Source organism: Haliaeetus albicilla, chromosome 9 (assembly GCF_947461875.1).
Source record: "Haliaeetus albicilla chromosome 9, bHalAlb1.1, whole genome shotgun sequence".
Classification (NCBI taxonomy): Eukaryota; Metazoa; Chordata; class Aves; order Accipitriformes; family Accipitridae; genus Haliaeetus; species Haliaeetus albicilla.
Genome location: NC_091491.1, coordinates 42,421,552 through 42,434,903, shown reverse-complemented (window position 1 = coordinate 42,434,903; position 13,352 = coordinate 42,421,552). Strand labels below are relative to the sequence as shown.

General features: G+C 43.3%; 1 protein-coding gene across 4 annotated transcripts in view; it reads right to left on the bottom strand.

Moving 5' to 3' along the window:
* The window catches only part of VEPH1 (ventricular zone expressed PH domain containing 1), a 96,619-nt gene that overhangs the window by 18,198 nt on the left and 65,069 nt on the right, over nucleotides 1–13,352 (bottom strand). For all 4 annotated transcript variants that reach the window (XM_069792872.1, XM_069792873.1, XM_069792874.1 and 1 more), the window contains 2 exons: nucleotides 6,245–6,384; nucleotides 2,310–2,444 (listed from right to left, as the gene is read on the bottom strand). In XM_069792872.1, the coding sequence (XP_069648973.1) occupies nucleotides 2,310–2,444; nucleotides 6,245–6,384 (275 nt within the window). The remainder of the gene's footprint in view (nucleotides 1–2,309; nucleotides 2,445–6,244; nucleotides 6,385–13,352) is intronic.

Genomic DNA, 13,352 nt, shown 5'->3' with positions numbered 1-13,352 from the left:
TTTACTCTGGAACAAATCATTGACGTAATAGATTTTTCTCCAGGTTTGCAAAATGCTTTAGAATACATACCAAAAAAGAAGTCTAACTTCATTTACTCTGGATTAGCCCCAGGGTCAGAGGGCAGAAGCGGAGTGACTGCAGAGCAGCGTGGCAGCACTGACTCCACTGTGGTTCCCGCTGGCTGCTGGGGGTCAGACCTTCCCCACGTACTTACAGCACAGAAATTCCTCAGTTCTCATAAAGCATTCAGACATTGCTGTCACACGACGCATAAAACTTAATGCAAAATGTAATACAGGATGCTGACACTGCATTTGTATCAATAGATTTAAAAATATTTTAAATTTAAAGTGCTACGCTTACTGAAACAACCACACCCCCATAATTTTGCTTCCTGCACTATCGGCAGAGGAATAATATAAACAACTACAATAATTTTGTCAATCAATTCACAATATTTGAAGTTCTATGGCAATGGGAAGAACTTCTGAAACAAAAATTTCAGATCACCACAGAAGCTTAGTCTGTCAAGCAAAGCAAGGACTACGTCATCCCAGGAATGCTGTGGCCGGATTTTTGGGGGATGTAAAAGCTAAAGGAAATCTTCCTTAGGGCACACCTAGGTCTCGCTCCCAGAAAACTCAGTGGGATTTTTCTCAGTAAACTGAATGGAAATTTCACTAGAAACAAACTCAGGTTCTGTATTAATAAGCAAAAACAAAACTGAGAAAGTAAATCCAGCAGCATACTGCGGAGACCAAGACTGAATATTAAAGTCTTCTACCATTTTAGATGCGTTACACCTGCCTGACTATCTTCAGCCTCCGAAGGCTGTTAGGCAATCTGCAGCTCCTGGAGTTTCCAAACTTCGGTTCACTGCTTAATTCATTAAATCAGTGAAGATCAGTATCTCATCTTCCAGCTCTGTTGTTTTGGGAGCTCAAAGATACTCTTAATGTCACGGAGTGATGAAAGTTCCCAAAATAGGCCAAACGCTAGTATCTGAGCAGTAGTAGGATTATGCAACTGATGCACTGGAGACTGATCACGTTTCTGGGGTGTTGGACACATTTTGTAGACTTTTTGTGCATGATGCACTACATCTAATCCTACCCGTGAAGGCACGCTCTTTCCTAAGCTCTTTATTCACCCCAAACTATACACTCCACCAGCTCTGACTTTTGACTAGTAGATCTTGGCATGGACTCAAGTTAAGCCAGTATTGAACAGAAAAGCAGTTGGATGAGTCAGGCTAGGATTTCAATAGCAGCTAAAATACTTAGTGCAAGCCCCACTGTGTCTAAGTAAAACTGGCCCATAAGCTGGGTCTCGGATGTGGGGATCCCCTGCTCCTCTTACAAGCCACAGCAGGAGTTCCCACTTCAATGCAACATTATCCTGGGGGTTCAGAAGGTGTTTCAAACAGAAGTCCTGTTTTCAAATCAGCCATAACCTTAGTAAATTAATCTTATTCAGTCAGACATCTTCATGCGTACAATATTCTGAGAACGAATATTTCAGAATCACGTTTGACAATTCATTTCATCCAATTGAGCTGGATTGAGATGTTGAGGAATAAATAGAAATTTGTTTTACAATCCTACAGCGTCCTTTTCCAAGAAGCCTGATTAATAGCTTTGAAATAGCATTCGCTGAAATCCTGGAGACAGTAAACAGCTTTGAAAGAGTAATCTTTTAAACTGATGGGGGTAACTAACGGTGGAGGCACAAATGATCATTTCCATAAAATCCAAGTCTCTGCTTAACTAGGTGAGTTTCCAAGCGGCTGCCAAACAGTCCATAGTGGCAGCTAATCTGAATCTAGAGTCTGAAACTGCGAGCAGGAAAAAAAATCCATATGTAGCATCACTAGTTTTCATCACGTCGGGAACAATCCACATGAAGCATGTACGAGGGGGTGGAGAACAAGCCTGGAGCCCTTTCAAAGCACAGTACAAAACAACACTGTGGACCCTCTGCAGAGATTGAAAATGTAATGGCTGGTGAACAGTTTTCAACCTTCCCACAAGCTGAGTGCTTCATGTGGAAGGGAGGTTAGAAGCACGCACTATGGATAGCCATATGGCCGTCCAGGAGAAGAGGGCTTGGCATGTCAGTAAGTGCAAATGCTCAGAAGATGCTTGGAGCTAAAGCAAAGAATGGGAAGGGGAAGGGAAAGAGGTTTTGTTTTTCACGATTTGAGCACAGCAAAGACTTGCTGTAGCTATTGTAAAGGTCTTTGTACAGCTGTTGTAAAAGTCAGTGCAAAGTTTTCTTTTTTTTTTTTCTGAGAAAAATAAAAGCTTACCTTTTGGTGTGGAAATGTAGACTGAATCATGGCAGTTTCAAAACTGTGTGTCCCCTTGAGCTGTGTCTTCTCCCACAGGGCCTTAAGGACTTGTACAGAATTACTCTGTATGGACAAAGGTTCTGCAAACAAGCTCTGAAGAAAATGTTGAAAACAGGGTTTCAAGCATTTTTTACTTGGCCATTAACAAAGAGTATCTTGTTCTTACAGTGGGACAGCCACGCGAATAACCACGGATTAGTTCATTTCTCCATGAGGAGTTACGATGGATCGATATGCACACAATTAGATAAATCCTCAAATATTTGCTTGGGGTTTTTTTTATTGTACATTACATGTCTTTAAGGTCTGTGGCTCACCAAAGAGTATCTATCAACTACCACTACACATAGCAACATGCATGTCATTTTTGTATTGAAATGCTAGTATATCAAAATGTTAGCAGCACTGGCCCCTGCAAACCAGGTGTAGATCTCAGTGGCGTGCATCTTTTTGGAAAAGTTGTGTCATTTACCAGCTAACATGAAAAGATGCTTAGCACCGCTGCAGGTTTGTATATGTTTATTTGGACCTGACTGCAGCTCTTGGTCCTTGTGTGGGGAAGAGTGAAAGTGCAACGTTTGCAACTGCGCTGAACAGACAGTGGGATGAAATGCAAGAGAAAAAACTCCACAGAAGACATTCGACACAGATTTTGCTGGCAGAGGACAAGAATTTTCGTGCCCTGAACATTCACAAAACAAGATGAAACCTGGGTTAGGTTGGGTGCTCTCACCTCCAAAGCTCCCTGTTTCAAAGGACAGCAAGGATACAACCTTATCCTGCCTTGAATTATTCTAATATTTCAACTGCATTAAGTTCCTCATTGTATAAACTGCACACAAAATCAATGTTACAAGAACACTACTGCAGCTGAGAGAGCTTAGTGTTTCTGCCTCTCCTATATCTGCTACATGATCTTGTAATTAAAAAACGCATTTGCATGCAGAAGCCAAGTTAAGCATGTACAAGCAAATCTGATTTTCCATATTTCAAGTATTTGATTTCGCAATATGAACAATGTCCTTTTACCGTAGGTTTCCTGGATGGACATTCCTTCTTCTCTTTCTAAGCAGAAACCCAGCAATCCTAATCCCACTGTCTGGCATCCAACTGACACAGACACACTTCAGTAAGACTCAACCAGGAATTTTACCGTGGCCGAGGCAAGGCGTTTTTTCCAGCTAAGCTGTCAGAAACAGCCAGATCATTTTGTCCAAATTAAAAGGGAGAAGAAGTCAGCTCCAGGCAGCCACCTGGCAGGAGAAAATGGCAGCCCAATTAGTTTGTCTTTGGCAAAGTTATGAGTGACTCTAGGGAAGGCGTTAGAAAGGGACGCGTCAGGCAGCCCCTTCCTCACTGCTGCTACCGCAGCGGCGTGACACCGTCCCGCCTGATGAGAGAAACGAAACCATAAATCAGGATTATTTTAATGAATGAATCTGTGAAACTAAGCAACCTGTCTATTGAATAACCTCTCTAACATCACCCCTTATTCTAGTTTTGTTTTGTTAATCATCGCTTATCTGTAAGACAATTTCTCAGATCTTCACTGACCTATGCTTCTCTTCCTACTGCCCTGCAGTAATAATTTACCGTTTCACAACTTCCATCCAAGGGTTTCAAAACATGATATAACTATTCACTAATATTTTTTAAATTAAATAGAAAGCAGGGTTATGAAGTTAAGAATCTGTTCTGGAGACCTGGGAGAAAAAGTCTCTCCTCTCGCTTTTACTTTTGCAGAATGCAGTGTCAAACAGAATATGGAGCGACTGACAAAAAAGGAATAAAAATATGGCAACTGGTACTGGAATCTTCAGAAACCGTTTATTAGTCGTCTGTCTGTGAATCTATGATGGATCTGCTGAAAACTACATTTTTATCACCAGCCTTTCATTTAACTTATTATTAGCACACTATAAATATGTTTTATGTCAAATTTATCTCTTGTACAATTTCACAGGCTTAAATAACATTATCTCAGGGCTGAATTTAGTGCCCTGTATTTAATTTAATAATAGTTATATATCCAGTACTTAAAAGCTTTAGGATTTCGAACAAAAGAAAAACATAAATTATCTGACATTAAACATCGCCCCGACGCACAGCAGGCTCAAACACTCCGTGCAACATAAGAGGAATCATTTTTTTTCCCCATCAGAAAAAAGTTCTGTGTTTACGCATATTTGCAAAGACACAAAACTGAATTGCATTGCTTTGAGCCTGGCCCCGGCAGCGCGGGGGGATTCTGCTGGGGGGTCCTTGGCACAGGAGCCCGGGGCCAGGGGTAGCACTGGCACAGCCGGAGCAAAACTAGCAAGACCGTAGGGAATAAAAGCAAAGCTTCGGGAAGAGGAGCTGCAGTGGGACAAATGCGATTACCCAGCCCAGGGCAAGGACAGCCATGGGAAAGGGGGGACCCGCTCTTTGGGGGCAATGTCCAAAAGAAGCAGGACCCAGCAGGGACACGTGGGGATGGGGAAGGAAAGTAATATTGCCCCTGTGAGCTGGGAACTATGTGGAGCTCAATAGTCCTGATAAAAGATGGAACTAGCAGGGCCAAAATCAGGGTAATCTGGGAAGGGGTTAAAGGGAGAGGTTTTTCAATGAAAAACGTACCGGGAAAAGGCTAGGCACCAGGGATTAAAGGTGGATCAGTGATTAAATTTTCAGTGCGACTGATTCAAACCGTGAACCACAGACAGAGCAGAGGTCATTGCGTTAAAATCTGGTGGCAGGGGCGGCGGAGGCTGCACAGTGGCGAGCGAGGTATGCCAGCTCTGCTGCCCGTCTCCTCTGCTTCTTGTCCTCCTTTCTTGTTTTTGTGTGGCTTAGTACTTTTGTCCATATTTTTCAACACCTGTTTTCCTCTCATCAGGAATAAAATGATGCATTTGTAACATAATTCATTTATTCTCTCGAGGTCCTCTTAAAATTCAACCTCTTTCTTCAGGTTTTCACTTACAGAGTAAGTCACCTCCTTTGTTTTCCCCTTTCATCTTGTCTCCTCATTCCTGTTTCTGCCTCTGCTTCCTTTGCTCTGCTCTGTCACTGTCCTCTCCTTCCCTGACTACCTCCGACTGACCTGCATTTTTTGAAAACATTTGTTGTATTTATTTCTAGGAGCAAACACAGGGAAGAGTGATTTGAGCTGTTAAATTCACAGCATAACTCGCTGTGCATGTTTTAAATTCCAGATAAAACCTTTGTATTTCTAAGGTTGCATTAGGGTGGGATGAACTGTGGTGAATGGCTCTGCATAGGCTAAGAAACTGAGCCTTATTATTTTAACACAAAATCCATCTGTTTCATCTTGAAGTGTGAATGTAGGGTTTTCTCTTACAATTTCATACTATTTGTAACCTATTAGGAAATTCCACGTATATCCAAATACTGGGCTGTATTTGGAAACAGTATCACACATGAGAAAATAGCTCTAGGGTAGGTAGGAGAACAGCTTTGCAAATCCCGCTCAGTCAAAACTTCTGCAGTAAAAAAATCCCAGTGGGTGCTGCACCTCCAACCTCCACCTGCAGTCTCAGGGTCGATTCTGGTCCCCTGCAAAACCACTGCAATGCTCCTGTTCATTTGCAAGGCACCTGGGACTTTACTGGAAGTTTTGCCTGAATGAGGACAATAAGGTTTGGTCCCACTTTTTTATCCCCAGACTTTGTAATCTCTCCAGACAGTTTCAATTTACTGTATTTTGTAGAAATATAAAAACTTAAAAACTGCAAACTCACTTCAACCTACTATAACGACTTCTGAGACATCACAAGGGTCACAAAGCACTGTGGATTAGAAGTGTATTTAAAGAGATTAACCATTAAAACATTTTTTTCCCAGTACAATGTGAACAATATAGAGGTGCCACTAATTTGTACTGCACGCACCTGCTGAAAGAGGAACATGATATGGATCCACAGTGGAGGCTGCTGGCTGATGAGGGTAAAACTGGATTTACTGTACAAGCAGTAGTGGCCCTTCAGGGGACAGCTGAAGAACAGCTTTGCTACACAACTTCTAACGGTATCTAGAAATAAATATGCAGAATATGAAAATCAGCTAAAGACAGAAACCTAACTGTACCAGCGTATTTGCAATCAAGCAGTGCGTGGGCATACATTTCCACTACGGCGTATCGGTCTGGGTCAACTCCTGCAGCGTTCGGAAGGGCATTGCTGTGTCCGCACCCTTAAATTAAACACGAGCCATCTGACAGTACTAGAGAAATCTAGTCTCCGGTGCTTTAAATCTTACGTAGTAATCATTTACTCCCAAATGCAAAAGGTGCAAGACAGCACACGGTCAGGCTGTTTATCTTCTTTGTGCTTTCTCATGCATTCTGTAGAATCGTTTAGCTTATCGAACCCGACAGATCTGTCAAAACTGTGCATCACTTATTCTTATTTAAAGAGTTTGTTGGAAAAAACATCCCGTATTAGGAAACAGCCATATGGGGGCCTGACATCTGTGGGATCCTTGCCGAGACTTTGCGCAGCTGAAAGCTGGTGTCCGTAGGGATGGAGGAGTGCGGCGCAGGGCTGCCAGCTAGGAACGGGGTCGCTCAGCCGCTGGTAAAAGCTGCGGTACTTCTCATTTGCAATGGATTCTCCAGGAGCCAAAAGATGCATAAATCAGTGCACAACGTTACTGTGCGCGTAGCACGTTTGCTGCACAGGCCATCCTATAAATTCATCACCAGAAATACCACAGTTTGAAAGAAGAGCGTTAGCGAGCATCCACTGAGCCCTGCGTCCCCGCGGAAAGCCGACGTGCCAGCTCCTGCTCCGCTCCGCGAGGGCTCCCAGCCGCAGCCCCTCTCCCCATCCACCCGGGAGCTGCAGCCCTAGAGCCCAGGTCCACCTGAACCTGCCCTGGCTACAGCTTGGCTTCTAAGGGCTCCAGGTCCCACAAACCCTGCTTCTCATCAAGCCTATGTGCTGCAAGTCTGCTGGTCATCCCTGATTTTTACACGCTAAGCCAGGGAGCTGCAGCTTTTGCAGCCGTTCCGCGAGAGACACAACACACAAGGGACAGGAATCGTTGCTGCTGCCGCGCTGCAAGGGACAACGTGGCACAGTGACTTGCTCAAATCAGCAAGGCAGTGCAAGGGCAGCTGCTGGCAGAGCCCACGGGCCACAATGGCCAGCACAGCCACAGACTTTGCAGCAAAAAAAAACACAGAGAAGGAAAAGGCATGGAGCTCCAGGTCCAACCGGACGAGAGACTGCAAATGCATTCAGAGTTACACACTGGGAAAGGTGGGATATGTCCGTTCACAGCTGTGATTCAGTGTCACCCACTCAACACACAGGTTTTCTGCCAAAGTGCAGTTTGACTCCCAGTCCCAGCTCCGGAACACTACAGACAGACAAAGCATCTCCAATTCTCGCTGCTCTGCCAAATATCAACCATTTATGCCACCTGTGATCATGTCATCTGTTGATAAAAATCCCGCCGCAGCTACATGCAATCTGAAGGTGCCCTTTGGGATCAACTGCTCAGTATAAAGCTATATGCTACATAATGTTACCTGACTCTGAACTGCCTGTGCTGGTTTTAACTGGAAACGAAGCCCTTGAGATGCACAATTCTGCTTTTGCAAAATACCGACCTTGAACCCTCATTTTCTGTCTTTGGATGACTACTCATAATGATAACAGCATGCTAGGCATAACCTAATCAGACTTCTTTATTAACTTAAAATAGTGGTATCGTTTTATAGCCCCTTTGAACAGGAACAAGCAGCCAATCCAAGGTAAAAAGGCATGGAAAACAAAAAATGGAGATCCTTGGATGATGACCTTGATGCAAACACAGGAGAGAGCGGGACCCTCTTCACCCAGCTGGATTGCTGACCTTGGAAGGGGAGGGGAACAACCAGTAGCCCCAGCTGCTGCTGCCGCACTTGCTGCCTGGCTAAAGGCAGAAATGACAGACAGACAGACAGACAAACCACCCTGCAGTGGCTGATGAGCCCGTCAGACTGGTCCATGCACAAAGCCACCACTGCTCACCTCTCCTGAGGTCCTGGCCTGCCAGCACCTGCAGGGTCAAAGCCAAAGCATTTTCAAGAAGAGGGAGCAGCGTAGGCTCCTGCGGGGTCGGCCAGTCACGTCTCACCTTGCAGCGTCCATAAAATGAAATCACGCAGTTGGGAAGGTTGACACAGGCCAGCTGTGCAGGGAGCATTACTCAGAGTCTCATGCTATCCTGGTGAGTCACCATGCACTGAAGGTGTAGGAATAAAACGCTGTAAGAAAATACCCTAACTGGAAAAATGAGTTCTAACTCTTTAGAAAATGTGGGTAACGGGAAACAGTTTAAATAGCACAGCCTTCTGGATCTGCTGACAATGAGAGCCAGCAACAAGGAAGACTGATATCAGAAGGCAGCCTTTCTGTCCAACAACAGAGCATCTTGAAATACTTGCGGTTTTTAAACATTTTTCATCTAATCAAGATGTGAAAGCATAGGAGAGAAATGTAATAAATTCAGTATTTCACATAAAACCACGATGTATGAGGAATGAGTTTACCAGAGGTACAAAAGTATGGGTCCCTAGACCAAAAGTATCAATGATACTTTTGATCTGAAATCTGAAAATGCAGAATATTCAAAACTGGGATGTTGGAACCTGCTGAAGATGCTACAGAGAGGCCAGGTGGCTGTTAGGCTGGGAGGAAAAAAACTTCAGAAGCTGGCAAGTGGAAACCACTTTATTATCCTTTGACAAAGCTGTTCGAATTTGCTGAGAAAAGGAAGTCACCAGTGTCAAGCTGGGGCTGCAGAGCTCATCGAGACTCCACTGTAGCACAGGAGATCCGAGATGTAAAGGCACGGGAAGATTAGAGTTCACAAAAACCGCTAGAGTCACTACACATACTGCGGGGAAACACACACAAGCCAAAGCAATGCATAATTATTTGGAAGTGAGCACAAGAACCAAACCAGACTGTAGCGACCATAGAGCAAGGGATGACAACAGCACTCCTTCCTCAGAGGAATACTTACAGGGTATAATCAGCAACATCACAGCAGATGAAGCTTGGATTATCTGGAAACCAATGGGGTGTTCACTAATCTTTAATCATAGGCAGTCCCATAAGCCAATATGGGGCCAGAAGGAGCGACAGTGAAAGCAGAAGAAAAGCCGCAGGCACTAGGTCAGAGGGTCAGACCAGGCGGTGAGCTTTCCTCCCAGGGACAGAGTTCACGAACCGAGTCAAAAATGATGTTGGGCTGACCAGGACCACAAACATCATCCAGATCACTCCCCTCTAAAGAGACAGGATGAAGGACCTAGACCGGCCCCGGCTCTCCTAACACATGGGTGAGCCAACAAAAAAACCCATCCGTATTTGCCTCTAGAGAGTGCATTTAGCAGAGGGCAACTCTGAAGATGTTTCATTTGCTTTGAGACAGCGATGGAAAGCAGAGCTGAAGTGGGGCCACTTCTCTTGGCTTCACCAAACATACCAAAAAACAGAGGCACACTTATCGGTGTTAGGGAATATGGCACTCCTTCCTCTTGTGCAGGCCTGAAAAAATGACTATATTACAGGAGAACGTTGCCTTGTAGAAGGGAAGAATCCTCATAAAGTGGTGGCTTGATGCCAAGCATTGGGCATTTGTAGGCTGCTCTTTGAAGAAGACGATATTGATTTGTGCACATTGACTAAATCCTGTGGAAATGCTGTTTGGGCCATGTCAATTGCCTAAGCACAAACATACTCCAAGATCCACAGCGGGACAATATTAGAAGCGTGCATATGGCTGTAAGCCTTCAGCAGCAGAAAGCCAGGGCTTAAATTTAAACCAACAAAGATGCAAATGCTGCTAAACTGAGATAACAGTTCTGAAAAGAAAACTAACTTAGCTGCAGATCACAGATACATCATGCCCATAAGCAACACACTCAACTTAGCAGGGAAAAAAGAGGGGGCATGAAATCCACCACTCTTGGATTAGTGCCTACGGGGAAAATTTGAGTTTAACCTAATTACCCAAACCTACTGGTTCATACCCAAACCTGCCAGTGTTCACATTCAATATAAAGAAGGAGTTTGAGAAACTGAAGGGGTTAATTAGAGTGACCCTAAGTCCTGGGACATATTAAAGCACAAAATTAAACGATGCCTCCAAGGAGGCTGTTGAGAGAATGCTCTTCCAACAGCTTGGTCCAAACTAAAGACCCCTGGTTTATGCACCACAGATGCTAACAAAACCTTAACTTCAATACACTCAACCAGAAGTAGAGGCTTGGCCTCGGTCCATGTGTGTGAAAAGTTTAATGCTTCATTATGGGAAATCACTCTTAGCTAAACGTGACCATAAACCACGTATTGCCACTGCAAAAAGGAGCTGGCAGTCAATGCCTTCTTCTTCAGTGAGTACAGCAGTTATTTTTTCAGTTACAAATATATGAATTGACAAGAAACCTGGGAGGCATTTAAAGGCTGCAGGCAAACATTGGAGTGCATTAAACAACTGTGCAAGGCAGCAGAGTCCAGAGCTAGATTGCTAGATTTATTGTCACCCACAGTAAGTCCACATCAAGCTGATTAAATCCCACCTGGGCAGTCTCCCACAGAAGTCATTGCAGCTGCGAGCAGAAGGTGGCAGAGCTCCAGGATACCAGGCCCTGGTTAGCAATTAAGAAAGGGTGCCCAGTGCTGGCTGGGACTGTGTTTGATGGGACTGTGGAGGAGGTTCCTAAATGCTGCAGAAGAAAAAACTGCAAAGGATATATGGAGAGACACAAAACCTTAACAAATTGCTTAGCAAGCCATTGTGGATGACACTGAGAAAAATACTGAGGCTACCAACACATGTCAAAATAAATGTCAGCTCAAGTGCTGGAGTCCACGCTGGCTGAGCAAAAAGTTAGTTCCTGGAAAAACACAGCATTCATTTGTCAATATCAACTGAAAAAAGCCTCCTACTCAGAAAATTTTCAAAGCTTTGGTATGAGATGAGCGATTACTCATAGCTATTTCTGCTACATTCGATATGCTGAATTTAGCAATGTCTGATAACAAGCCAAAGTTTACCACGTAAGTTCTTCAATTGTTTGCAATGAACTTCCAGTTTCAACACGTAACAGCTAATTTCAGTTATCCCAAAGTCAGTAGAAAGTGGTATTGAAATAATAAATCTATTCTGATGAAGACTAAGATGACCCTGATCCATATCTAGCACTATTTTACTGTATTTCACTCAAGTGCAGACCAACACACCAGTACCATGGGAATTCATTTCTATGGTCATGGGAGACCTGTAAATAGATAGGCAAGGCAAAATAAGTTTCTTATCATCTGGGCACATGAAGCTGCCCAGAATGAAGCTGGGCACATTTTCAAGAAAATGACATGTCAGAAAAATGTTTATGTTGTGCCTTTTCACAAAATGTTTAAAATGGAAAAAAAAAAATCATTTTAATGAATAGCTCCATCAGAGACTGACCCACGGCATGTGAGATTGGCTCACTGGACATACACACACTGCAGAATAACTAGTGGCCCGTTGTATCACTAACTCCTGCACGGACACAGACCTCTAACTAAAAATACAAATTGTAATAGTCACATAGGTTGAGTCATCATCTTCCAAAATTTGACAGCATCCACTGAAGGAGCAGAACTAAAAGCACTGCTTTCCTGCAGTACTGCCCACTGGAGCACTTCCCACCTGGGAATGTACAATTCTGCTTACAAGTAACCAAGCGCTCATGTGCCTGGCCAAGGTTTTGAGAGATCTTTAACCACTGCAGCTTTCTTCTTCCAGCATTTTGAATAATAAAAGAGGTTTAAACTTTTATTCAAATGTAACCATGTCAGCAGAGTTCTTTTGTACTACATCCCATATAAAAACATTGCAGATGTTGCAAATACTGTTCAACAGGTTATCAGAGTCTGTTGTGCTCAAAATATCCCCCCAAATGTCTGTATTGTATATGGCAAGTGTTATCCTAACACCCAGCGGTTGTTAAACACTGACTTTTGTCTGCTGCGTTTTCATTTTTAAGAAGCCAAACCAAAGCATTGAATGTTTCTAGAAATGACAATATTACTCTTTACAAGTACTTCCCCAGTTGTGTAGCAATTTCAATTCAGGGTCTATGCACTGTATCCCACTGCAGCAGAGTAATAACATTCACCACGGGGTTTGATATTTCTAGTATAATATTGCACTTTCATAATATCTTATTCAAGGATCCCAAAGAACCATTACTTAAACCTCAAAATGTTCATCACAGTAGGTCATTTTTGCTGTACCTTGTGGATAAGTTAGAAGCATGGCAGGATCATTTAGGAGCCAAGCATGCAACACATCCATATTCATACTTGTACTCAGACATACTCTAACCGAGAATGAAAAAGGTGCTTTTAAAATCATTGCAGTATTTATGAATTGCGTGTACTTATGTACTCAGCATGATATGCAGTTTAAGAAGATACATTTTGGGTTTTCCTAAAACACAAGTACATAAATCAGCTGAGCTTTAGGTGAGCTATGTTGCATACTTTTCCCAGTCCATCATTGCAAGTTACATAAACCACTATGAATCAAATATCAACCTTGTGTAATCCCACAGGAGTTCAGAGGAGTTAAAGCAGAGTTACAACATAGCAAGACCCATTCACACCTGTGGGAACACAGTCATTTCTAGAGAAAACAACTCACTGCATTTGCACTTGGCAATGCACAGTGGCTGACAAAGGGGAATCTGATGAGTCAGCAGGGATCAGGTCTGTAGGTTTAGCCAGGAAAGAATCATAGAATCGTTTAGGTTGGAAAAAACCTTTAAGATCATCAAGTCCAACCGTCAAGCCATCATCATGCCCACTAAATCATGTCCTGAAGTGCCTCATCTATGAAGGGCAGCATACAAATGTTTTTGCTAGGAAGAACAAAAAAAAACCCAAAACAAAACACTTACAGGCTTGAGTTAGTGGAGAAGCTTTGAAGGTGAAAAGAAACCAGCCTCAGCCTACA